Source organism: Pelodiscus sinensis, chromosome 15 (assembly GCF_049634645.1).
Source record: "Pelodiscus sinensis isolate JC-2024 chromosome 15, ASM4963464v1, whole genome shotgun sequence".
In the NCBI taxonomy this organism is placed as follows: Eukaryota; Metazoa; Chordata; order Testudines; family Trionychidae; genus Pelodiscus; species Pelodiscus sinensis.
This window is the reverse complement of record NC_134725.1, coordinates 32,671,361-32,698,424: the sequence shown is the minus strand read 5'-3', so window position 1 is coordinate 32,698,424 and position 27,064 is coordinate 32,671,361. Positions and strand designations below refer to the sequence as shown.

Below are 27,064 nucleotides of genomic sequence, written 5' to 3'. Positions count from 1 at the left end.
TATTCCGAACCTGGCCCCCGTGCTGAACATCACCTGCCCCCAAATCTCCTACCTCCAGCCTGATAAAAGTGAGTGAGGTTGGGGAGATATGATGGAGTGAGCAGTGATGAAGCCTTGGAGAAGGGGTGGGAAGGAAGTGGGTCAAGAGTATTTTGGTTTGAGGTAGATCCTGGATTGAACTTTACTTAAAAAAGCGATCTCATGCTGAAAAAGGTTGGAGACTACTGCTGTAGATTAGGATGTTTATGAACAACCTAGTTCTATGTAAGGGCAGTTGACGCCCTTCCCTGACTTAAAGGAGTCTGAAGGGTCATTCTAATAAACTGTGGCCAAAACTACAACCAAGAAGAGGCAAGGCATAGAAGTCCACCCTATCCTCAGTGTTTTATCCTGGAACACTAACCATAACTGAAGGAAAGTGGTACATTGATTCTACACCACCAGAAGATAGGGATGTTAAAATACATTTAAGTAACTGTCCTGTGAAAATGTCAGCAGTTGCTGGTGCCTGTGCACCTACCATGATCTCCCCTTTCTCTGTACCAGAAACAGTAGTGCAAGGAGCAGGGCTGACACACCCCTCTCCTTCCATGTGTCCCCTCCCCACTCAAAGCTTTTCCCTCTCCTAGATAGTCCCGCTCCATGCCAAATGCAGTGCCCCCCCCAATCTCCCACAGAGCTCCCCCAGGATATCTCCCCTCCCCACAGAGCTCCCCCAGGATACCTTCACCCTAACCAGTATGCTCCCCCCTCATCCAGTGTAACCACTACCAGGATTTGAACCTGGGATTTCTGAGGCTTAGTGTAGGAGCCCCTACCCTTTGAGCTAAAAGGCAGCTGGCTCTCAGCTCAGGCTGTAGACCGCCCTTGTTCTGATCTGCCTGTAAGGGTCTGGTACCATACACTGGACAGGCAACCCCACTAGGTGCGTGGGTTACACCAGCACCCCCCACGTGACCGCACCGAGCACCCCTGCCAGAGACCCTCACCCCACCCAGGGTCCCTTCTCTTCCCCCAGCGCTCCACTCCAGGGTATCCTCTCCCCACCCTGCGCTCCCACATCGCCCCCTCCTCACCCAGCTTTCCCGCCAAACCCCGCTCCGCCCAGCGCCCCCCCCCGTGCTCCTCCTCCTCTGACAGGGCCCCGGTCGCGTCCCCCCCACTTCCGGCTGCCCGGCTCCCGACTGTCCCTCAGCCCGCGCGCTCTCTGCGCCCGGCCCCTCACTCAGTCCCGCGCCGGGGCCAGGCTCAGGTTTCCCCCCGGACCGGGGACACCCTGCAGCCCGCCGCCGCCGCTGCACGCGCTGATTGGCGGTTGGCCTGGCTCACGTGACCCACTCCGGCTCCTACGATTGGCTGGTTTGGGGCGAAAGGCCGGTTTCCCGGGCGATGGGGATGGCGCCCTGGCACGTCGGCGGAGGCTCCGGGCGGTGGTAGCAGCGGCCCCTGGCTCCCCCTCCCCCGGCCATGGCCAGCGTGCACGAGAGTCTCTACTTCAACCCTATGATGACCAACGGCGTGGTGCACGCCAACGTGTTCGGCATCAAGGACTGCGTCACCCCCTACAAGATGGCGCTGCTGGTGCTGCTCAGCGAGCTGGGCCGGGCCGGGGCTCAGCTCAGTCTGCTGGAGCGGCGGCGCCTCAACCGGCTGCTGCTGCCGTTGCTGCAGGTCTGGCTTGGGGGAGGCGCTATCTGTGGAAGGGGTTGTTGGGGGGAGAGCTGGAGGGGGGGGGGGAGCGGGACCTGCCTCAGGTGGAAGCGACCGGGCTGTCCCCAGGCGCCGTTCCCTGCAGATTATTTTTCCTGTCCACGCAGGGAATCATTTTTGTTATAATGCACCAAGGCACATAGAGATGTGCACCCCCAGTAGGAGCCCCCCTGTTGCCAGTCTTGTCAGCTGGGTGGCATTTGACTTTGTTCGGGGCGGTTGCCCGCCTATAGGGAACGCTGTCCCCAGGTGATATAGGTGCTGCTTAGAAAGGGTCTGGGCATGAGGGAAGATGCGGCTAAACTGGAGAAGGTCCAGAGAAGAGCGACAAAATGTTTAAAGGTGTAGAGAACATGACCTAGGATAGAAGACTAAAAGTTTTGATTTTGTTACATCTAGAAAGGAGAAGACTGAGAGGTGACACAACAGCTTTCAAGTACCTGCCAGGGAGTTGGAAGGAAAAGGGAGAAAAATTATTCTCCTTAACCTGTGAAGATTGAAGAGTAGTTGAGTGGACTACTCACATTCTCCCTCCCTCCCTTGTTCCCACTATATCAGAGGTAGCAAGGGGGAAGGAGCAAGAGCTGGTGCTGGGGGGAGCTGTCTTAAATACTCATTCCCTGCTTGCTCTTCCTCCTTCCCCCAGCAATGTGGGGGGTGAGAAGGTCTGGGAGGCTTTTCTGGCAGCAGCCTCTGTCCATGGTTGCTGGGGCTATCTGCGGCAGCCAGAGCTGGCCAAAGGTAGGGGCTGCTGGATCCAGTGCAAGCCAGGACTGATCAAGTTTGGCTCAGACCTGGCTTGTGCCGGGTTCAGAGCTATCCTCGCTGCTGCTCTGTAGTTTAAATGTAGGAGCCAGGCTACCTGTGCACACACAGCTCTTACTACATTTAAACTGCACAGGTGCAGAGGGTAGCTCCTTCTGAATGCCTTCCCTTACTGACTATTTGATTACCCAGTTAAACACCTCTTAACATCCTTAGAATAAGAAGCAATGGGCTTAAATTGCAGAAAGGGAAGTTTAGGTCGGACATTAGGAAAAACTTCCTAACTGTCAGGACTGTTAAGCACTGGAATAAATTTTCTAGGGAGGTAGTGGAATATCCATCATTGGAGATTTGTAAGAGCAGGTTAGACCAGTGGTCCCCAACTATTTGGGGTTGCCAGGTGCCAGGGGGTGTGGCCGTTCGCCTGCCGGGCGCCCGGGAGGGCGGGGCCCCCCCTAGCCGCATTCCGGGGCCGGCGCTCTCCCCCTCCCCCTAGCGCCGCGTGCCTAGGGCCGGCGCTAGCGCTCTCTCCCCAAGCGCCGCACGCCCGGGGCCGGCGCTAGCGCTTTCTCCCCCCCCCATGCACCGCGGGGGTGAATCCGTGGCGCCCCCGGGGCTGGCGCTCACCGTGCGCCCGGGGCCGGCTCCGGCACCGCGCATGCGCCACGTGCCCGGGGCCAGGCCAGCCCTGAGCACTTGGAGGGCGTAGAGAAATGCCCCCGCGGGCGCCATGGCGCCCGCGGGCACCGTGTTGGGGACCACGGGGTTAGACAAACACTTGTCAGGGGTTGTCTAGATGTTGCTTGTCCTTGCCATGAGTGCAAGGGACTGAACTGGATGACCTCTAAATGTTCTTTCCAATTCTGTAATCTGCGGGCCTTCAGGAGAAAGAGGCAACAAGTGTTTTAGAGTATGAATCTTGCTCATAGATCTAAGGGAATATAAGTGGCCCCTACGCAAAGGAGGGTGGACAAGGGCTGCCAGTTGTTAGAGCTTGGGGATCCTGCTTAAGAAAAGAACCTTGCACAATTCTCCCTGCTCGTCACTTGAGGCAAGTGTGCATTTGAAAATGGGCAAGTGAACTGCAGCATTGTAATAAGGATAGCTAAGGATTTTGGGGCTTGGATTGTTATGTTTTCATGGCAACGTGGAATCATACCTCATCAAATCCAGCCATCTGTGCTGAGGCAGGACCAAGTTAACCTAGACCATTCATAACCGGTGTCTGTCCAGTCTCTTTATGAAAATCTCCAATTACTAGTATTCTATCGTCTCACTTTAAAGCCTATTCCAAAGCTTAACTACTCTCAGAGCTTTTTAGAATAGCTAACCTAAATCTCTCTTGCAGTAGATTAAGCCATTACTTCTTGTCTTCAGTGGGCATGGAGAAAATTTGATCACAGTCCTCTTTAGAATAGTTACTGAAATGTTTAGTGATGCAGAGTTGCTGTTTTTTCTGGCTCAAAATTGACTGTATTCCTAACCTTGGTTTATTATTTTGAATAGGGTCCTGATATGGCACTGTCACGATTGCATAAGGCTATTGAAGAATCCTGTCCCAATGTAGCAAATTCTGTGCAAATAAGGTAACTTATTTGATCTCTCTTTTTGTTGGAGACTATAGCCTGCTTTACCAGAGAGGTGGCTTGTCTAATAATTTGGTCATTTTTAGTTTGCTGTGATTTATATGATGGATGTAATCATTTTCTTTAAAATTTGGCAACATGTAACCATAACCGATTTTAAACATAGTTGCTTCTTTAAGAGAATGTATTTCCTTGGAAACTAGAGGGGGAAAGAAAACATAGCATACAGCATATTTTTCCTTACAGTAACTACCATTAAACTTATACTTTGATTTAACATGTTGTGATTCCGTTCATTGTACAGTTTCCTGATGGGTGGGGGGGAGGGAAGAATCTTATGTGTGTGTGTTTTTTTTTTTTAATTGATTGATCAATGATGCACATTTTCAGATATTCAAAAAAATAGCAATATTTTTGGTAAAAGTGAGTTAACTATTGGGTTTCATTTATGTTTGTCTCATTCTTCCAATACCTGAAATAAGATAGAGTTTTTCATGTAAGATCTGTTTTGGTGCTCAGGAAAAGAGGCTTATAGAAACGTTCCCTTTCAATCTTGTTTAGGATAAAACTGATGGCAGAAGGGGAACTAAAAGACATGGAACAATTTTTTGATGATCTTTCAGATTCATTTACTGGTACAGAACCTGAAGTTCACAAAACAAGTGTAGTAGGTAAATAGTTTATATTCTTTCATTTTTACTCTGGAAATCCATTCATAATACAGATTTTCTCTTTATATTTATAAAAATTATTAGCACACTACTAAGCACAAATACTCAGCCTTTAATAAAACCATATTCAAAGAATGCATCTATCAAAAATATTTGAGTGCAACACCATGAGCAATTCTTATTGATCTTGATAGGAGTTTTATGAGCAGATTAAGGCCTGTGGAATTGGCCTTAAAGTAAGCTTGGCAAAACATCTGAAAGGCACTGAGAATTACTAGGCAACTTTTATAGATTGGTATAACGAGGTGAAGTGAAATAACATTCCCAGTTAGTGCCAGAACCAGGAATACTGCCTTTCAGTCTCTGGCCTAAAACTAGGTACCACAACTAGCTATCTTTCTGTTCAAATCTAACAAATATTTTCCTTGTATAGGTTTATTTCTGCGCCACATGATCTTGGCATACAACAAGCTTTCTTTTAGTCAGGTGTATAAACTTTACACTGCACTTCAACAGTACTATCAGAATGATGAGAAAAAAACTGGAATTGATGAGACTGATATGGAGCTGACAAATACTGAAGAACTTGAAGGGAAAATGGAAAAAGAAGAACTTGATGTACCTCTCAGGTAATTGTTAATGATTTTTCTAAAGTTTTTTCACTCTCTAGAGAGTCTTCTATATTTAATCTTATTAAAAATTCTGCTTTAAAAGTCAAAACAGAGTTTCAAAACTTTGTTCAGCCAAAGGCCACATTCCCATTAAAGAAGTAACCTGTCTTTGTTCATGATAAACCTTACCCATGTGTTAACATAGGTAAGGCTGCATGTCTATCGCAGAAGGCTGTGTATTTGTCACAGATGTCATGGATTCTGTGACTTTTTTTCATGGCTTATGCAGCAACCAGTGCATCTGGCTCCCAAGCAGATAAGATAGCACCTGGTCCAGCCACACTGGCCACTGCTGGGGAAGTTTCAGTGTGGGAGGGGCCTCAGGGTTGTGATGCTGGGGAGGCTCCTTGGAAGCAGCTGGCATGTCAGGGAAAACTGCTTTGATGCAGCCTCCCACAAGCTCTCCCCTTGCAGCTCCCATTGGCTGTGGTTCCTGGCCAATGGGAGCTGCAGAGCTAGAGCTTGTGGCTGGGGAAGCCTGGCCTTCCTTCCCCTAGAAGCTGCACAGACATTCCAGCCACTTCTGGTGAGGTTTGTGGAGCTGACTAGGAGTTTATGGCGTCTCTTCCCCCGTTCTCACCTCACCCCCTCAGCCTGCAAGCACCAGAGGTCCCAGAAGATGCACTGCTCTCCTCCTGCACCCATAGGTATCCTGTGCCATGTGCTGTCATCCAGGACCTCTGCTGGTGTGGGTGAGGGGAACATCTTTCCCAGCACCTATGGTGTCTCCAAAGTACTCCCATCCCAAGTTTTAGGGGGTGTATAGGACAAATCATGGACAGGTCACAGGTTATGAATTTTTGTTTACTGCTCTGTGACGTGTCCATGACTTACTAAAAATACCTGGGACCAAAATGTAGCCTTAATTATAGGTAATTAGGTAGGCACAGCCTTTGGAATTCTGAGGTAAGACAGCAGATTTCAATTGCTTTGATCTTGAATGTGGAGGCATAGCCCATATAGATTACAAGTTCCAGAAAGCAATGTTTAGTTACACAATTCTAGGTATTTATATTTAAATATAAAAAGACATATACATTTTTTATTCTAACATACATATGTTTTGCTGATAATACAGCAAAACTCCCAGCAGCATTAAAATGACTGATCAAACAGGAACTCAGCCAGTCACCTTTTTTAAAAAAAAGAATAAAAAAAGAAAAACCCACTCACCTTTCCACCCCTTCATCATTCTAAGAAGCTAATCTCAGCCATCACCAAAAGCCCTATGGCACAGTGAAGCTGGATGGAACATCTCATGCTTCAATTCTTTTTATTGTGGGGTAGCTTGCTTTTATAATAGCATGAAAGGATTTAGATGGGAATTTGATACTATACTCGTCTTTCTAGATATTCTTTTATTAATGGTGAATGGGTCATAGTCAGTTCTTGTAGAGTGCACTACAAACTTGGGGAGGGATGTTGGTCATTCAGTTTCTTTGGTGCCACCATGTGGCAGCTTTTCTAAATTGCATCTCAAATCTGCAATATCTGTAATTTCTATTTTCAACTAAGTATATTTTCAACACTATAAGATGGCTGTGCTACTTTCTCTCTCTTACTGGGCACTTTTGATTTTGTATGAACCTCTTAATAGTATTATTAAAGCAAACAATGAAGACTTTAATGCAGTTAAACTGCCTTTTCCCCCCAAAATATTTACATAAAAGGGGTGGGTGGGTGGGGGTGTGTGTGTGTGTGTGTGTGTGTGTGTGTAAAGTTGAATTTTTCAGCAGTTGGACACTTCTATGTCCCTGAGGGTTTTCGTGCCTTCCTGAAGGCTGTGGTAATCTAGCTAACTGTCCTCAGAGTTTTACTTTTTTGTACACTTCTGTTTTCCCATTCAGTAAGGTTCTGTCTATAGCAAAGCAGTTGCTTTCTGGAAATCTTGCTATGCAAAGTGCTAAGATATTTTGTGTGATCATTTTCGTTGAGATGATCATGAACATTGCTCACAGTCTCTGCTGACTAAAGATTCAAATTCAGCTATGGTTAAGCTATCCTTTCCAGAGGACTTTGTGAAGGCTAGGAATTTAACAAGGGTTCAAAAAAGAACTAGATAAATTCATGGAGATTAGGTCCATCGATACTTATTAGCCAGGATGGTAGGAATGGTGTGTCTAGCCTCTGTTTGTCAGAGGCTGGAAATGGATGACAGGAGAGGGATCACTTGATGATTGCCTGTTCTGTTCACTTCCTCTGGGGCGTCTGGCATTGGCTGCTATACGAAAACCGGATACTGGGCTAGATTGACCTTTGGTCTGACCCAGTATGGCCATTCTCATCAAGGTGTCAGGTCTGAAAAAGGATAAATCTATATACTTTGTTTCCTGGCTTCTATATACCAGGTTTGTTTTTGTTAAAGTTTCATCTTTGTATTATTGGCTGTTCATAGGGATGTTAAATTGTGATTGATTAGCTAATCGAGTAGTCAATGGAATTTCTATCGACTAGTCAGGGGGGATTGCTTCCCCCACTGTAACTCTGCAGTTTAAATGTACAGGCAGCCTGGCTCCTACTACATTTAAACTACATAGTTGCAGCAGGGTTGGCTCCCAGGGGCGGCCTGAGCTGAAAGTAAGCAGTCCTGGCTCACACTGGCCCCGGGAGCTAACCCCATTGCGCCTCTGTCTTTTAAATGTAGTAAGAGCTGTGTGGCTCTTACTATATTTAATAGGCAGCGCCTCTGCCTCCCCTTACCCACCCACCTCAGAGATGGTGCTGGGAAGAACCTCGGCTCTTCCTTCCCCCTCCCACTGCTTTGTTGCCTCTGATCCAGAGGCACCAAGGTGGGTATGTGGGAGTTGTCAACCTGACTGCCCAATAAGCTTATTGGGTAGCTGACTATTCAACTACTCTTGTACGTTTTTAGTTATTCATCAGACTTCCAGCTGAGCACTGATGATGTACCATAATACTTTATAAACTAAAATTGTGTATGTGTGTGGTCTGGATAAGATATACAGGCAGTCCCCGGGTTACGTACAAGATAGGGACTGTAGGTTTGTTCTTAAGTTGAATCTGTATGTAAGTCGGAACTGGCGTCCAGATTCAGCCGCTGCTGAAACTGACCAGCGGCTGACTACAGGAAGCCCGAGGCAGAGTTGCTGTGCCCCGGGCTTCCTGGAATCAGCCTCTGATCAGTTTCAACAGGCTGAATCTGGATGCCAGTTCTGACTTACATACAGATTCAACTTAAGAACCCCAGGTGTCTCCAAGTCAGCTGCTGCTGAAACTGATCAGCGGCTGATTCCAGGAAGCCCGGGGCAGAGCAACTCTGCCTCGGGCTTCCTGTAGTCAGCGCTGGTCAGTTTCAGCAGCAGCTGACTTGGGGATGCCTGGGGCAGAGCAGCTGGGGTGTTGCTGGGTTGCTCCAGTAGCGCCGCTCCTCGGCGCTACTGGACCAATCCACCAGCACCCCAGCTGCTCTGCCCCAGGCATCCCCAAGTCAGCCGCTGCTGAAACTGACCAGCAGCGGCTGAATCAGGACACCTGGGGCAGAGCAGCTGGGGTGCTGCCGGGTTGGTCCAGTCCAACCGGGACCAACCGGCAGCGCCCCAGCTGCTCTACCACAGGCGTTGAGAGAAAAGCCTGGACTGCCGGGGCACAGGGGGGCGTACTAGCTGAGCCCCCCCGCCCCCACAGCAGACCAGGGAGATGCGGGCGGGGGACCGAGACGCACCGTGATCCCGCCGCCCGGGTCCTCCACGGCTTTGCTCCGCGTCTCCCTGGTCTGCTGGAGACCAGCAGACCAGGGAGACGGGGAGCTAAACGGAGCAAAGCCGTGGAGCACGCGCCGCGGCTGTCCCGCTGCCGGCGTCTGGGCTTTCCACTGCCCGTATGCTCCGCGGCTTTGCTCCGCTTTGCTCCCCCATCTCCCTGGTCTGTTGGTCTCCAGCAGACCAGGGAGATGGGGAGCAAAGCTGCGGAACACGCCGGCAGCGGGACAGCCGCGGCACGTCTGGGCTGTCCGCTGCCCGCGTGCTCTGCGGCTTTGCTCCACGCAGGCAGCGGACAGCCCAGACGCGCCGCGGCTGTCCCGCTGCCAGCGTCCTCAGAGGCTTTACTTCCCGTCTCCCTGGTCTGCTGGTCTCCAGCAGACCAGGGAGACGGGCAGCAAACCCCGTTCGTAACTGTGGATCCGACGTAAGTCGGGGACTGCCTGTACTTATTAATTGTATCTCCTGCCACTGCAGTTACGTTATTGTAGTAGCTACAGTATAAGCTACCCAGATGTAGATTTCTGATTCTTTATCACTGCTTTAATTTCTAACTCTTGTTTTAATAGGGAAGAAGAAATATCTTGTAGTGGGCCTCTCTCCCAGAAGCAAGCAGAATATTTTCTTTCCCAGCAGGTATGTTAATTCTGAGTAGAGCTGGACAATTAAAAAGGGTGAATGGATGTAAATCAAAGTGATTTTAAATCACCAAAATATCACTGATTTAAATCACGTTTCCCACTGATATTACTTCACATTTCTTCAAAGAATGGGTGCAAATCTGATCATTTAAACATGTTAATGTTCAGCTCAGTACAGTACTTTACAACATCTAAGAGGGTATTCTTTGTGTAATTAACATGATATGTAGTATCCTAAATTAGTAAATAATATTCATTACCTGTTTATGTAATATTTAACTTCTCCATTCCTAGTTACTTAACAACAATTTGCACTTTTATTCTAGGCTTCTTTATTAAAGAATGACGAGACAAAGGCTCTTACTCCAGCATTTTTACAAAAGGAATTGAATAATTTGCTGAAGTTTAATCCAGATTTTGCAGAAGCAGTAAGTGTCCTTTCCCTTTAATCTGACATGCTCACAGGGCGGTTTCTTCATATACAAAATTAATTGTCTTTTGGAAATAACTTGTACTGTACATTGAAATACAAAACATTTGTACATATCCGTGTATGTTAATTTAGCATTTAGGGTGGGACTCCTAAAGAAACAGAGAGCATATTTCAGTTAGGTGATACCGGTACATGTGTCCAATTTCAAAATGTTCTAAAATTTAATCATGTGTTTAAGGTTCCTTTTTTAACTTGGGCCTTAAACTTATGTGTCTTTCTGACATTAAGATGCCTTGAGTAGATTGTTGCTTCTAAACATAACTAAATGGTGATTTATAGTAGATGGAATATAAACTGTGAATTGATTACTTGCATTCATTTCACATGTGATTATTAAAATAAGTTGAAACTCTGACATGCTTTTGACAGAATGTCAGTTTGGGGCCTGATTCTGTATCACTTACTCATGTGAATGGTTTCACATAACTAAGACCTGTAGGGGCCATACCTTCTGTCTAGACACCTTGCCTTAGGATCACAGACCAGTGGGAGATGTTGAAAATATTAGTCATGATGATCAAGCCCTTACTTGTTGCCATTTGGAATAGGGTCACTTGATATAAAGCAGTGTTTCTTAAAGTGGTCCATGAAACTACTTTGAGAAAACTGTTAATTGGCCACACCGGTTTGTTTACTTACCGGTGCTGTGGCCACAGAGCCTTGCAGCTCCCATTGGCTCTGTTTCTCTATTTTCAGCTAAGAGGAGCCATGGGAAGTGGTGTGGGCCGGACTGCTGCTGCTTCCTGCAGCTCCCCTTGGCTGCAAATGGTGAAACAGGGCCAACAGGAGTCATGAGACTCCATGGCTATGGTGCCACTAAATAAAAAAAAATTGCGCCAGTTAACAGTTTTCTCAAAGTGGTTTCGTGGACCACTTTGAGAAACATGAATATAAAGGAAACATGATCAGCTTTATCCCAGTAGTCTGTGGTGTTTACATTGGTATTTCCTTTTAAACACATTCACAAATGATCCTACTACTGTTTTTCTCAGTAAGAATATAACACAGTTTTTACATTTCTTTTGTATCAGTTCTGTTTTAATTAAAGCTGATTCTGCTTTAAATTTTAGCATTATTTAAGCTACTTAAATAGTCTTAGAGTACAAGATGTCTTCAGTTCAACACACAGCCTCCTTCACTATTTTGATCGTTTGATTCTCACTGGAGCAGAAAGCAAAAGCAATGGAGATGAAGGTTATGGCCGGAGCCTGAGATACGCTGCTCTTAATCTAGCTGCTCTTCATTGTCGTTTTGGCCACTAGTAAGTTAATGCATCTTGCTACATAGTTTAGAAACACAAGTTGTTCCATCTCTTACACTGAACCGCTAGACCTTGTGTTGCTTTTTTTTTCCTGACTGTTAGATAAGAGGAGGATGAGGATTCTGTGTAGCTGAGGTTTGTGTTTGTAACCAACTTCACATCTTTATTTGATTTTTGACATCTATTTGGCTTTCCTGTTGACCGAATAATTGGGAATATACTAAGATTTGAGGTTCTTTTTTATGTCCAATTATGCTTTGTTTCCCAAGAAATTAAATCTTTATCTGCTGCACTTCCACAACTCAGAGGTCAGAAGATGTGAAAGTTTATTTATAACTGATACCTATTCAGAAGCAGCTGTGGCTACCATCCTATTATTCTCTCTAGCTCATCTAACTGTTGTCATTGTGAGAATACTTTGCAGGGATGTTTTGTTTTTAATAATCTCTTGGTGAGGGATGGTTATTATTGTTTCTGCAGTGCTATAGATGTGCCTGGTGTTCTACAGACCGATGAAATAGATCCCTGCCCCCAGAGAAATTTGTAGTTAAGGCAGCAAGTTATGCAGGCCTAACTGGACAATTCAAGGTGGGCCAGAAAGATTATGAGTATAAAACCTTTGTACCTAGGCTGGTATTTTATGAGACACTCAACAGAATAATCTGAGCACATTTGAACATATGCATGTGCTTTAAGGCCCTGTAATGAATTGCAGTTAATTTCTTATGAGTTTGTAGAGGGTCTCTTCACTTTAACAGAAAAATGGATGTGAAGAAATTCTCACCTGTTTAATTGGAGTACACTTCTGAGTGGGATATGTATAATTTGATAGGAATATGTGTGTACTTCATAATACTATTTTTCATTGTTAACAGAATGCTAACATGCTCTGTCTTTTGATTTTTGTTAATAGTCAGCAAGCTGAGCTGGCTCTGCAGGAAGCCATCAGAATTGCACAGGGATCCAATGATCATGTTTGCTTGCAGCACTGCTTGGTAAGGCAGCCATGCTTGGATGATGTATTTCCTTGGTCTGAGCCATCTGTCTCAAACTGAGATTTTTTTTTTTTTTTTTTTATGCATTTGCTGTACCTAGGTCTAGTGTTTGGTAGTAGTTTAAATATTATTTCCCTGGCTCAGGATGACTCTTTTTGGTTCTTTATTTCTTCAGTAAATATCAAGGAACTGTCCTGAATTTTTTGGAGTATTTATAGTTGTGCAACTCTGGTTGACTTTAATGGGAGTCATGCATTTAAAGCCATACACAATGTTTTGAATGTTTAGTCTTTGCACTTTTTAGAACTTTGTTCAAGATAATTTATAAAAACCTTTTTTCGGTGTTCCTCTGTCTTAAAAATGAGCATAAAGCTCTCAACCTGTGGAAAGAAGGAAAAGATTTTAGTCTCTCTCTTCTCCCCCCCCCCCATCTCCTTTTGGCAACTTTTTTCCAGCTTTTTCCTGTCCAAAACAGAGGAACAAAGTGTGGTGTGGGTTTTTTGTTTTTTAATTTACCACCTAGTGAATATTCAGAAGAGTTCCCTATTTGAACCTGTTCTGCAGGGGTCTGTTTTGGGATTGGTTCTGTTAAATATCTTCATAAACGATTTAGATGGCATAGAGAGTACATTTATTAAGTTTGCAGGTGATACCAAGCTGGGAGGGGTTGCAACTACTTTTGAGGATATAGTCATAATTCAAAATGATCTGGACAAACTGGAGAAATGGTCTGAGGTAAATAAGATTACGTTTAATAAGGAAAAATGGAAAGTACTTCACTTAGGATGGACCAATCCATTTCACAAAAACAGAATGGGAAGTGATTGTCCAGGAAGGAGTGTTGCAGAAAAAGATTTAGGAGTCGTAGTGGACCACAAGTTAAATATGAGTCAACAGTGTCATACTCTTGCAAAAAAAGCAAACTTGATTCTGGGATGCATTAACAGAATTGTTATGAACAAGACATGAAAAGTCATTCTTCCGCTCTACTCTGCACTGATTAGGCCTCAGTTGGAGTATTGTGTCCTGTTCTGGGCACTACACTTCAAGAAAGATGCGGGGAAATTGGAGATGGTCCAAAGAAGAGCAACAAAAATGATTAAAGGTCTAGAAAACATGAGCTATGAGAGAAGGCTAAAGGGAATTGGGCTTTTCTAGTATGGAAAAGAGAAAACTGAGAGGGGGGCATGATAGCGGTTTTCAGGTACTAAAAGGGTGTCATAGGGAGAAGGGGGAAATTGTTCTTCTTGGCCTCTGAGGATAGAACAAGAAGCAATGGGCTTAAACTGCAGCAAGGGAGGTTTATGTTGGACATTAGGAAAAATTCCTAAATGTCATGGTGGGTAAACACTGGAATAAATTGCGTAGGGAGGTTGTGAAATCTCTATCACTGGAGATATTTAAGAGCAGATTAGACAGACATGTATCTGGGATGATGGACGGTGTTTGGTCCTGCCATGAAGGCTGTGGGATTGGACTTGATCTCTCGAGGTCCCTTCCAGTTCTAGGATTCTATCTATGCCGTATAAACAGTGGTCTTGCTAAGAGGTGTGGTCCAGCAGAGAAACTGCCATAGACTAGGCATCTTTCTTTGCCTTTCCAAACACATTGTAGCATAATGGTTCAGCTTAAGGTTCTGCTTTTTGGCCCAGGAAGTTTCAAGTCTCTTGTTATATCCAACCCAAGTGATGCTGTTGTCCACTTGATCTGAAGAAGGGTTAACCTGTCAATCTGAAGGATCAGAGGGGTAGCCGTGTTAGTCTGAATCTGCAAAAGCGACGAGGAGTCCTGTGGCACCTTATAGACTAACTGAAGTGTAGGAGCATAAGCTTTCGTGGGCAAAGACCCACTTCGTCAGATGCATGTAGTGGAAATTTCCAGAGGCAGGAATAAATATGCAGGCCAGGATCAGGTTGGAGATGACGAGGTGGATCCAATCAAGGAGGATGAGGCCCACTTCTAGCAGCTGATCTGGAGGTGTGAATTACAAGAGAGCAAAAGCTGCTTTTGTAGTTAGAAAGCCATTCACAGTCTTTGTTTAATCCAGAGTTGATTGTGTCAAACTTAAAGATGAACTGTAGCTCAGCAGTTTCTCCTTGAAGTCTGGTCCTGAAGTTTTTTTGCTGCAGGATGGCTACTTTTAGATCTGCAATTGTGTGTCCAGGAAGATTGAAGTGTTCCCCTACAGGTTTTTGTATGTTGCCATTCCTAATATCAGATTTGTGTCCATTGATTCTTTTACGTAGGGACTGTCCTGTTTGGCCGATGTATATAGCAGTGGGGCATTGTTGGCACATAATGGCATATATTACGTTGGTGGATGTGCAGGAGAATGTACCAGTGACAGTATGGCTGATCTGGTTAGGTCCTGTGATGGTGTTGCTGGTGTATATATTTGGGCAGAGTTGGCACCGAGGTTTGTTGCAAGGATTGGTTCCTGAATTCGAGTTATTATGGTGCGGTGTGTAGTTGCTGGTGAGAATATGCTTCAGGTTGGCGGGTTGTCTGTGGGCAAGGACCGGCCTACCTCCCAAGGCCTGTGAAAGCGAGGGATCATTGTCCAGGATGGGTTGAAGATCACTAATGATGCGTTGGAGAGGTTTTAGCTGGGGACTGTAGGTGATGGCCAGTGGTGTTCTGTTGGTTTCTTTCTTGGGCTTGTCCCGTAGCAGGAGGCTTCTGGGTACACGTCTGGCTCTGTCAATCTGTCTCCTCACTTCCTCGTGTGGGTATCGCAGTTTACAGAATGCTTGTTGAAGATCTTGTAGGTGTAGGTCTCTGTCTGAGGGGTTGGAGCATATGCGGTTGTACCTCAGTGCTTGGCTGTAAACAATCGATCGTGTGGTGTGTCCGGGATGGAAACTGGAGGCATGCAGGTAAGTATAGCGGTCGGTAGGTTTTCGGTATAGGGTGGTATTGATATGACCGTCACTTATTTGTATCGTGGTGTCCAGGAAATGGACCTCCCATGTTGATTGGTCCATGCTGAGGTTGATGGTGGGGTGGAAGCTGTTGAAATCATGGTGAAATTCTTCCAGAGTCTCCTTCCCATGGGTCCAGATGATGAAGATGTCATCGATGTAGCGTAGGTAGAGAAGGGGTGTAAGTGGACAAGAGCTGAGGAAGCGTTGTTCCAGGTCAGCCATAAAAATGTTGGCGTATTGTGGGGCCATGCGGGTGCCCATAGCAGTGCCTCTGGTCTGGAGGTATATGTTGTCACCAAATCTGAAATAGTTGTGTGTGAGGATAAATTCACAGAGTTCAGCCACCAGTTGTGCTGTGGCATCACCAGGAATACTGTTCCTGACAGCTTGTACTCCATCTGCATGTGGGATGTTTGCGTAGAGAGCCTCTACATCCATGGTGGCTAGGATGGTGTTTTCTGGAAGATCACCTATGCATTGTAGTTTTCTCAGGAAATCCGTAGTGTCACGAAGGTAACTGGGAGTGCTGGTGGCGTAGGGTCTGAGCAGAGAGTCCACATAGCCAGACAGTCCTTCAGTAAGAGTGCCAATGCCCGAGATGATGGGGCGTCCAGGATTTCCAGGTTTGTGGATCTTGGGTAATAGATAGAACAACCCTGGTCGGGGCTCTAAAGGTGTGTCGATTTGTTCCTGTGTTTGTTTAGGGAGTGCCCTGAGCAGATGGTGCAGTTTCTTAGTGTATTCCTTAGTGGGATCTGAGGAAAGTGGCCTGTAGAATTTGGTATTGGAGAGTTGTCTGGCAGCCTCCTTTAGGTAGTCAGGCCTGTTCATGATGACAACAGCACCTCCCTTGTCAGCCTCTTTGATTATAATGTCAGAGTTGTTCCGGAGGCTGTGGATGGCATTGCATTCTGCACGACTGAGGTTACCAGGCAAGCGATGCTGTTTTTCCACAATTTCTGCCTGTGCACGTCGGCGGAAGCATTCTATGTAGAGGTCCAGACTACCATTTCAGCCCTCAGGAGGAGTCCATGTGGAGTTCTTCTTCTTGTGCTGTTGGTGGGAAGGTATCTGTGTGTCAGTGCACTGTTCAGTGTCGTGTTGGAAGTTCTCAAAGTGACACAGGTCACCTGTTTCTTACTGGGAAAGCAAAGCAAGACTTAAGTCTTGTGACTTATTGGTTTTGAGATTGTATTAAGGACATTTAAACATCCAAGGTTAAAAGTTCCCCTTTTTCATGGAATAGGTCTTGCTAGAATCACATCTATCTCTTGGGTTAAGAGGATGTTTATACTAGAAATCCTGGAGAAGGTAGCCATTTGGGAGCCTCGCATAATTTTCTATACCATTCCTATTTGACAAGAAATCCTCCTCTGCTGCTGCCTTCCTTAGAAGAGACTTTTATTCTCTAGTCAATTGTGTTGTTTTTTGTTACCACATAATTTTTGTCCTCTTTGTTAATGATTGCACAAAAATATTATACATGACACTAATCGGTATTCCTTTCTAATGACTTTTTAACTTGTTATCACACCAGAGTTGGCTGTACATTCTGGAGCAGAGGAAAGCAGATAGCTGCATTCTGTTAGAACACTCTGTGAAAAAAGCTGTACATTTTGGATTGCCAGTAAGTCTCTTGGCCTTTGACTTTATTCTGGGGGAACAGTGTGTACGCATGTAGTATATAATATGCAGCTTTTATTTTTGCTGATTTTATGAATATGAATACCTGGGATTAATCTAATTTATTTTAGATTTCAAAATTTGTCTTTAAAAAAAAAAGTCATAATTAAATTAAAAATAGTGAATTTACTTCTTTTGACCTCAGGGATCTTTTTGCTTTTATCTTCATTTCACCCTGTCCCATTGGTTGGATCTTGAAGGGGAGCCCTTTCTAAGCAAACCTCATGCCAGCTTCCTCCATATCTTCTGGCTGCTAGCATGTGGTTGTCTTGTTTCTCTTTAATTTTTCTGTCTGCAATAAGAGAAGGAGCTGCACCAGAAGGAATAGTGTAGCTGACATTGAGGAGGCTGAGAGCAGGCTTTAGATTGTGTAGAGAGAGGGCTACCTTGTGAGGCCTGAGAACCTAGTCTCTAAACTTGTGAGAAAGTAGAAATCAGGGAAAACAGAGGTGAAGTGAGGAGTCACCTTGGGTGCATACAACAGAGGATTGGGAACTAATTGTATAGTTCAACCTTTGCCACAGAAGGTGGAAATTATATTTTTTGAGGGAGTGGCAGGGGAAAAGCAGAAGGTTCTATGTGTGTGTGCACACAGAGCACTTTATCATTGGAGTAACTCAGATATAACCTCCGACGTGCAGAATTGTAGGGTGGGAAATTACCAATTCCTCTTATGTCATAGTACAACATGCTATTAACTGCATAAATGAAGTAAAGCTGTGCTTTGTCCTTTATACTGATTAATAACTTGCTTTTTTAGGTGGGAATTTTGGTAGTTCGTGCTTCCTGTTTAGTTGTAGAGTGTGTGTGTGTGTGTGTGTGTGTGTGTGTGTGCGCGCGCGTGCACGCGTGTGTTTAATGTACTTGTTTTGATTCCCCCTCCTAGTATCTAGCTTCCCTGGGAATCCAATCCTTGGTTCAGCATAGAGCTTTTGCAGGAGAGACTTCTAACAAGCTAATGGATGCTTTAAAGGACTCTGATCTGTTGCACTGGAAACACAGCTTATCAGAGCTTATTGATATTAGTATAGCACAGAAAACTGCCATTTGGAGACTCTATGGTCGCAGGTATTTTCTCTCATTAGACACTGATTTGTTTTTTATGTATTTGTAAATGCTGCAAGTGGTACTTTTACTGTCTGCCATATAGGTCACAAGCAACTGCCTCTGTTTCATGTGCTGAAACCAAGTTATAAACTCTTCCTCAGAAAATATTGAGGATTTTTGATTTTCTACTTTGGCTCATTTAAAACACATTCTGGAGCAGAGATTTTAGTCTCATGTTATATCTGTAAACAGACATATTCAAACTTTAGTCTATTTCCTCATCCTCAATATCACCTTATAGAAATTGTGTTCAGCTCTTAATTGGGTTGATGCCCTGTTCATTCATGAGCAGTCAATGTGCTGGCACAGTGCGGAGGTCCTGGGTAGCTGTTGATTACAACAAAAAGTCTGTGTCTAGATTGGCAAGTTTTTCCGCCAAAGCAAGTGCTTTTGTGGAAAAACTTGCCAGCTGTCTACACTGGCCGCTTGATTTTGGGTAAAAGCACTGACGTTCTACTGTCTGTAATCAGTACTTCTTGCGCAAATGCTTTGATGTTCCCGTTCGGGCAAAAGCCCTTTTCCGGAAATGCTTTTGCGCAAAAGGGCCAGTGTAGACCGCTCAGATTTGTTTTGGGCAAAAAAGCCCCGATGGCGAAAATGGCGATCAGGGCTTTCTTGTGCAAAACCGCATCTAGATTGGCACGGACGCTTTTCCACAAAAAGTGCTTTTGCAGAAAAGCGTCCGTGCCAATCTAGACGCTCTTTTCCGCAAATGCTTTTAACAGAAAAACTTTTCCGTTAAAAGCATTTGCAGAAAATCATGCCAGTCTAGACATAGCCAAAGAGAGGAAACCATAAATCTTGTAACCTGAAGAAGTAATCTTTGGTAATTTATCAAGACTTTGAAGGATAGATGAGAAATCTCTGAGATTTGTTGCATGACAATAAATGAAGCTTTTCTTGATCTAGTACTATGGCACTTCAGCAAGCCCAGATATTGTTGAGCATGAACAGTCTAGAAGCTGTAAATGTGGGTGTACAGCAGAATAACACGGAACCTTTTGCAGTAGTATTGTGTCACCTGGCTGAGCTGCATGCGGAACAGGTGAGGCTTATATTTAGTTGTGTAAACAAATAGTGTGTGAGGAAGATTCAAAGACCTGTGATTTAAAAAATGGCTTTTATCAATGTAGAGAACTGTGTGCATGTGTGGTTTTCTGATTATGTGAGGAATTTTTTTAGCTTTTTCTCTTAACAGTTGTTTGTGTCTAAGAATACAGACATGAAATTAAGGAAAGAAAAATTGTACTTGCACTAATACTTGCTCATCACACTCCTGTTCTTGTGTTGTAGGGATGCTTTGCTGCTGCTTCAGAAATATTGAAACATTTAAAAGAAAGATTCCCTCCCAGTAGTCAGCATTCACGGGTAATGTGTATTCTCTATGCAATGAAAGACACACATTCACATAATATTTTACACAGTTAAATGTTGGGGGCAAGAGCTAACTTTTAGTGCATCTTAATTCCTACTCTACTTGTATGAAATGTGTGTTAAAGAAAAATTGAATTTGCTTCACGTAAATCTTGTCAGTAGTAGGGGAATCTAAACTTTTTGCACAAAATTGCAAGCCATGAAAACATTGTGGTCCGCAGTTTGAAATTTGAGACTCTAGAGAGATGAGTTTCTCAGGGCACATCTAGACTACATTTTAATTTTGAAAGAGGATCTGCAAAAATATCCTAAATACAGGCAGTCCCCGAGTTACGCGGATCCGACTTATGTCGGATCCGCAGTTACGAACGGGGCACTTCCTCTCCCTGGTCTCGAGCAGACCAGGGAGAGGAAGCAAAGCGGCGGCTGAACGCGCGGCCAGCTGGCAGCCCAGACGCGTCTGGGCTGTCAGCTGGCCGCGCGCTCTGCTCCCCCCCGCTCCCCCCCGTCTGCAGACCAGGGGGAGGGGGAGCAGAGCGGAGCACAGCGGCGGAACGCGCAGCCAGCTGACAGCCCAGACGCGTCTGGGCTGTCAGCTGGCCGCGCGTTCTGCCGCTCTGCTGTGCTCCGCTCTGCTCCTCCTCCCCCTGATCTGCAGGGGGGGGGGGAGGAGCAGAGCGGAGCACGCGGCCAGCTGACAGCCCAGATGCTTCTGGGCTGTCAGCTGGCCGCGCGTTCTGCCGCTCTGCTCTGCTCCGCTCTGCTCCCCCTCCCCCTCCCCCTCCCCCTGGTCTGCAAACCATGGGGGGGGGGAAGCAGAGCGGAGCACGCGGCCAGCTGACAGCCCAGATGCTTCTGGGCTGTCAGCTGGCCGCGCGTTCCGCCGCTCTGCTCTACTCTGCTCCCCCTCCCCCTGGTCTGCAGACCTGGGGGACGGGGACCAGAGCAGAGCAAAGCCGCAGAGCCCGAGGGCAGCAGGATAGCCACGGCGCGTCTGGGCTGTCCCGCTGCCCGCGTGTTCCGCCGCTTTGCTCCCCGTCCCCCTGGTCTGCAGACCAGGGGGACGGGGAGCAAAGCAGAGCAAAGCCACGGAGCCCAAGGGCAGCAGGATAGCCACGGCGCGTCTGGGCTGTCCCGCTGCCCCCGTGCTCCGCGGCTTTGCTCCGGACGCCTGTGGTACAGCAGCTGGGGCGCTGCCGGTTGGTCCCGTAGCGCCGCTCTGGGTGCCACTGGACCAACCCAGCAGCACCCCAGCTGCTCTGCCCCAGGTGTCCCCTAGTCAGCAGCTGCTGAAAATGACCAGTGGCTGACTACAGGAAGCCTCTGCCCCGGGCTTCCTGGAATCAGCCGCTGATCAGTTTCAGCAGCAGCTGACTTGGGGATGCCTGGGGTTCTTAAGTTGAATCTGTATGTAAGTCAGAACTGGCGTCCAGATTCAGCCACTGTTGAAACTGATCAGTTTCAGCAGCGGCTGAATCTGGACGCCAGTTCCGACTTACATACAGATTCAACTTAAGAACAAACCTACAGTCCCTATCTTGTACGTAACCCGGGGACTGCCTGTATTCCTAAAAAAAGGAGGTTTACGTAGTTTTTGGAAAGTTTTTTTTTTTTTTTTTTTTTCTCCCAAAAAGCCCGTATCCAGACTACTTTCACTTTTGAAATACTGGCTTTCGAAAAAGCGATCGGAAGAAGATATGCAAATTCTCACTGAATTTGCATATCCTCTTTCAAAATTAAACCTCGTCTCGACGTGCCCTCAGAGTGTAGAGCATTTTATCTTCCTTCCACGCCCTCTGTTCCTTTTGTGCATCTTAAGTGTAAAGCTTGCCAAATCATATTTTGTCTCCCTCACAGGGCGTTATCAGGATTAAATGTTTGTAAAGTGCCTTTAAATTCAAAGTGTGATACAAGTTCTCTGAGCTAAGAGAAGCTGTGATTTGTGTAGAACTGAGAAACATCCTAACGGATTAAATCTGTAGGACAGCATCAACATCATTTTAAGGCTGTCTAAACCCAGCAAACTTATTTTTTCCAATCTTTCTTTTCCTATATTACAAAGGGAGCCATACTGCCCTAAAACAATTAGTCAGGACGTAACTAGAGGAAAGAGTTTTTTATTTTAAATATTCTGTGAGCTCTATTAGGGTTTTTTTTGTCATTTCTTTAGACCAGGGGTGTCCAAACTTTTTTTAAAGAGGGCCAGATTTTATGAAGTGAACATGCGTGAGGGCCGACCATTTTGCCTGACATTCTTTGAACCATTAAAATTAAACGCAAATTAACTATTTTATGCAAAGTTTATTGCAAACGGCATACTTTTCATTTCGTCACATGGATGACAAATCTAAACAGGTGTTAAATCACTCTGCCTTTCATATCTGAAGGCCAGATGAAAAAAAATCCAGGAAGCTGAAATATATGTCAGGAACATTGTAAAGTACATTACATATTATTGGTAATAAAGTTTGTCTGTCAACTTTTAAGTTCAAAAAATATGAACAGGAACATAACACCAAGTATACATGTTGTGTCCAAATATATTTATAACTGATTTAGACCAACTGACATTAACTGAGATTTTACAATGTATTCATCTCAATACATATGGATTCGTTGGGGGCCATAAAAAATAGATATTGCCAAATTACCTGTGGGGCCGTATTAAACCGGAACACAGGCCGCAATTGGCCCGCGGGCCGGACTTTGGACATGCCTGCCTTAGACAAACCTACGCATTTCTGTTAAATATGGTTATTAATACAATGTGTTACAGTCCAAACTCAGACAATTTCTCTAATAACCAGGATTATAATCCATTATGTCTGCACACAGGATACTTTAATATCTGTAATTTTGGATAACAAAATGAAAATTCACTATTTCTTCTTAACTTATTTCTTAACACTCTTGGTTTAGCTGTGGATGCTGTTTGATCAGAAAATACAGTTTGATAGAGCTATGAATGATGGCAAATACCATGTTGCCGATTCTTTTGTGGCAGGAATTACAGCACTGAATAGCATAGAAGGAGTGTACAGGTAAGAAATTAATAATCTACGGAAAAATCTTGCGTTCATATCTCAGTGAAATAAAGATGGAATAAAATGTTTGCTGAGATAAATAATGTATCTAGACCTACCTTTCTTCAATGAACTACAGCAATGTTTCCTTCTTCCTTAACTGCCATAATTATCCTAAACAATGATTTAGGTATAATCTGTCTACTCACCTAACTGGGACTACCTTAATGGCTATAAAGCATTTAAGCCCTACATTTATAAATTATTCTATGACTATTTCTCTGGAAGTGGGAGACGGGGGAGGGATCACATGAGGATTACCTGTTGTGATTCCCTCCCTCTGAAGCATCTGGTATTGGCCATTGTCAGCAGAGGATACAGGGCTAGATGGACCTTTGGTCTGACCCAGTATGGCTATTTTTATGTTCTATAGATCTCTCTTGCTCTCAGAGAATGCATTTTAAATAGATTTATTTTGAAATCTATTTACTGTGGCTATACCATGAGCTTGGTGCAATACATAATTTATATACAACTAACTGAGAAATTTGGGATCTATTTTCAGTTTTGCCCTTCACCTATAGGATGACCATTGGCAAATGGCTTCATTTCTGCCTCCGTTACTACATCTGTAAAACAGCGGGAATATTTTCCTTTCCTTTATCATAGAACACTAGACCTGGAAGGGACCTCAAGAGGTCATTGAGTCCAGTCCCCTGCCCTCATGGCAGGACCCAGTACCACCTAGAGACCATCCTTGATGTGTTTCTACCCTGCTCTTAAATATCTCCAGAGATTGAGATTCTACAACTTTTCCAGGCAACTTATTCCAGTGCTTAACCACACTGACAGTTAGGAAGTTTTTCCTAATGTCCAACCTAAACCTCCCTTGCTGCAATTTAAGGCCATTGCATCTTGTCTTAAAGTTCTTTGAAATCTGTATATAAAAAGTGCTAAATAAGAGCTACATTATTAACACAGGATATTCCCCATCAAGCTGAGTTATACAGGCATGTAAGCAAGAATTTCTGTGAGGTTGTGCCTTTTTTGATAAATGTGGACTGCAATATTTTTTAAATATTAAGGAGTTCAAAATAGTCATGCAATGAGTGTGCATGAGAGCAGTTAATGAAAAATTTGAGTGGAAACAGTGATTGGTAAAATGATTTTGTTATAATATACTAATACCAGATGCCCTTCCTCACGCTTATTTGGGGTTTCAGAGGGAGTTCGTTTGCACCCTTTGTACCCCTCTTGTGTACAGGTCTGTTACAATTTTACACATTTGGATAGAATGCAGTTTTACAAGTGTAGGAGTGTATTTTTCTATTTCCTCCAAGGGAAGGATTGAGTCTAAAATATTAATCTTACTAGTGATGAAATTCTTTTTGTTTGTAGAAAAGCCATTGTATTGAAAGCTCAGAATCAAATGTCAGAGGCACACAAACTTTTGCAGAAACTATTGATCCACTGCCAAAATATAAAAAACCTTGAGATGGTGATTAGGTAAGAACAGTTAATTTCCAGAGACTTCCTTGAATAGTAAAGCTACTTTACATTAATTAACTTCAATAGTCAAAATCTGTTGTATTTCTTCCCTAATTTGTAGCTTATGCGGGTTCAACGAGAAAATATTGTGACTTCTTAAACGTAGTATAGAAGAATTATTAAATGTAAAACTTTGGGTTACCATGGCAATACAAATGTGCTTTCACTTGGTCGGCTGAATAAACTTGCTGGTGCCAGTATTGTTTTAAACAAAGTCATTTGAAATGGCTCCTAACTATATATTTGCACTCAAGTTGAAAGTTTTGGCTCTGAAATGAAGTAGGATAGGCAATCGTCCATCACCAGAGATGATGTATGACTTGAATTTTCACACTGTCCATGAATTCAACTTCAGGGTTTTTTTGATGGTGTGGGGTTTTTATTTGCTTGTTTATGTTTTCTAGGGCATGTGTGGTATATAGGTGGGTTTTGGCAATTAAAAACTTGATATAGAATGGTATTGTGAAGCTGAAATTTAGTAGTCTTTTCAAAGCTAAACTCAAAATAGTTTCAATTACTAAGTCTGCCCCGAGTTGGTGTTTTGCAACTACAACTTCCTTTAAAAAAAAATTATTTCCCCTATTGTGGAAAGAGCCACACAAACCAACTGTGCCTAAAATAAGCAGATTTTTTTTTCTCTCTCTCTGTACTGTGACAAGTAACACTGATTATAACAACACAATAGTATTTTGTTTTTGGTAATTAATGGAATTCCTTTTAAGGGTGAAATTTAATTTATTGTGCATGCGGTATTGTAACTTACACTCTTTATTTTTAGTATCCTTATGGATAAATAATTGACTTGTTCTCTGAATGTTGATATGGTAGGGAAAGACTTCAAAAATTTCAGCAAAATTGAGAGATACTTTACTCTTTCCCTCCCTTTTTGTTAGAGTACTTCTGTCGATAGCAGAGCTTTACTGGAGATCTTCATGTCATACAATAGCACTGCCTGTCCTGCTTCAGGCTCTCGCCCTATCTAGGGAATACCGTCTACAATACTTAGCCTCTGAAACTGTGCTGAACTTGGCTTTCTCTCAGGTAAGTTTGAGTCACATTTTCATAGCCTGCGAATCAAACATTTATGTTGTCAATCTGGATATGATTGCTACTGTTGTTAGATTTAAGAACATAATCCTGTCAGGATTCAGTTATTGCTTCTAAATAATGAAATGCATTTCAAAATGTGAAATTTTTCAAAGAAGTCTACAAAAACAACTTAATGTCATGTAAATCATTGAAGCTTTTAGACTCAGAATATTATAAAATATATTGGCACTGTCTGCACTTCTCCATTTGATATTTCTTATGCCATCTTGTCTTTGCATTGGTGCAATCTTTTTGACATGAGCTGGGTTTAAAAAGAACACAGGTTATTTGAGTTCATTTGTATTGTTTATTGTGGGCAGATGGGGATCCCTGTTGTCAACATTAGGCATTGTCTATCAGTCAATTCATATTTCTCTGGCATTTACCACCACAGGGCCTCATCTCTGTTAATGGGAACAGATTTGAAGATTTCAGGGAGAAGCTAAAAATCTTGTCTGGACTATTAATTCCTTTTAAAACAGCCGTGGCAATTGCATGTCTTATGTTGGCTTCATGAGAAGATGCTGTTTCCAGCGGGCACCAATTTCAGTGCAGCAAAGTATGTTTCTCTTTCAGCTAATTCTAGGTATCCCTGAACAAGCGCTGAATATTCTTCATACGGCGATAGAACCTATCTTGGCTCATGGGGCAGTACTGGACAAAGGCTGTGCCATGTTCTTGGTGGCCAAATGTCAGGTTGCTTCTGCAGCTTCCTATACTCCACAGAAGAAGGCAGAAGGTAGAGTGAAGAATAATTATACCCATTTATACTTAACTTTTGGATGAACTACAATCCAATTTAGATAATTGAATTTTAATAGTACAGAGACACAACATCATTGGTAATAAAATAAAAAAAATAAGGCAGGATATGTTATCAAATAGGAGGATCAGTGTGTGAATCTGGACTTGCAGTGTCACTGAGGCCAAAAGAACCTTTTTTTTTTTTCTTTTTTTTTTTTAATAATCTGTACCATTTAGCATCCATATATTGCAGCAAAACTTGAATAGCAGAGGCTGTAGTGGAGTGATCATGTTTCCAAGACTGTTCTTTTTTACAAAAGATTGCAGCAAAATATTTCTCCCATATAATGAAATATTTTATAAATTGATAAAACCTGTGCTTCTAATTCATAATGAACCTCCCTAGAGTTGGATTGTACTGCATGAGGTGTTTATATGAACACAAAATTTTAAATACTGAACTTCCTCACCCTTTTCGCAGCTCTGGAATCCGCTATCTTGAACCTAAATGAAGCCAAGACTTATTTTGCTAAAGTGGAGTGCAAAGAGCAGCTCAGAGACATTCTTTACTTCCAGGCTAGACTCTTCCACACCCTTGGCAAGACTCAAGAGAGAAACAAATGTGCCATGCTGTTCCGTCAGATGCACCAGGAGCTGCCTGCTCACGGTGTCCCGTTAATTAATGCATTTAAATAAAATGTTTAAAGCTGAGGCTTCCCTCTGCTTTCTGCTGCTCCCCTTTTTTTAAAAAAAAAAAAATCTCTTCATTAATTTCAGTTATTACTGTTTGGAAATAACCATTAAACTGTGTTCTTCTGTTTAGAAAACTTTGAGTTTTACTTGTAATGATTTGTAGAAAGTAGGCGCTTGTACACATCTCATTTTATTCTGTAAAGGAGTGGTCTTCTGTTGTCAAAAAATTGATTCATATTTTTGGACAAGAAAATGCCTGCATTGTTCACAAATTTAATGCTCAGGCCAGCACTAAGAGATGATAGCAGGAAAGGGTGAGTATGTACGGAGGGGAAAGGGGTTGTGATACATGTAATACCTGTTCTGA

General features: G+C 43.8%; 1 protein-coding gene across 1 annotated transcript; it reads left to right on the top strand.

The window, feature by feature from the left end:
• The first annotated feature begins 1,279 nt into the window (after nt 1–1,279).
• ANAPC5 (anaphase promoting complex subunit 5) lies at nt 1,280–26,831 on the top strand. Its single transcript, XM_075898603.1, has 17 exons — nt 1,280–1,671; nt 3,982–4,061; nt 4,623–4,732; nt 5,166–5,361; nt 9,692–9,758; nt 10,090–10,191; nt 11,327–11,517; nt 12,431–12,512; nt 16,974–17,063; nt 18,006–18,187; nt 19,136–19,271; nt 19,520–19,594; nt 22,520–22,641; nt 24,022–24,129; nt 25,065–25,212; nt 25,837–25,999; nt 26,486–26,831. The coding sequence occupies exons 1-17, from the start codon at nt 1,468–1,470 to the stop codon at nt 26,698–26,700; spliced, it is 2,271 nt and encodes a 756-aa protein (XP_075754718.1). The 5' UTR covers nt 1,280–1,467; the 3' UTR covers nt 26,701–26,831.
• Nucleotides 26,832–27,064: the final 233 nt, after the last annotated feature.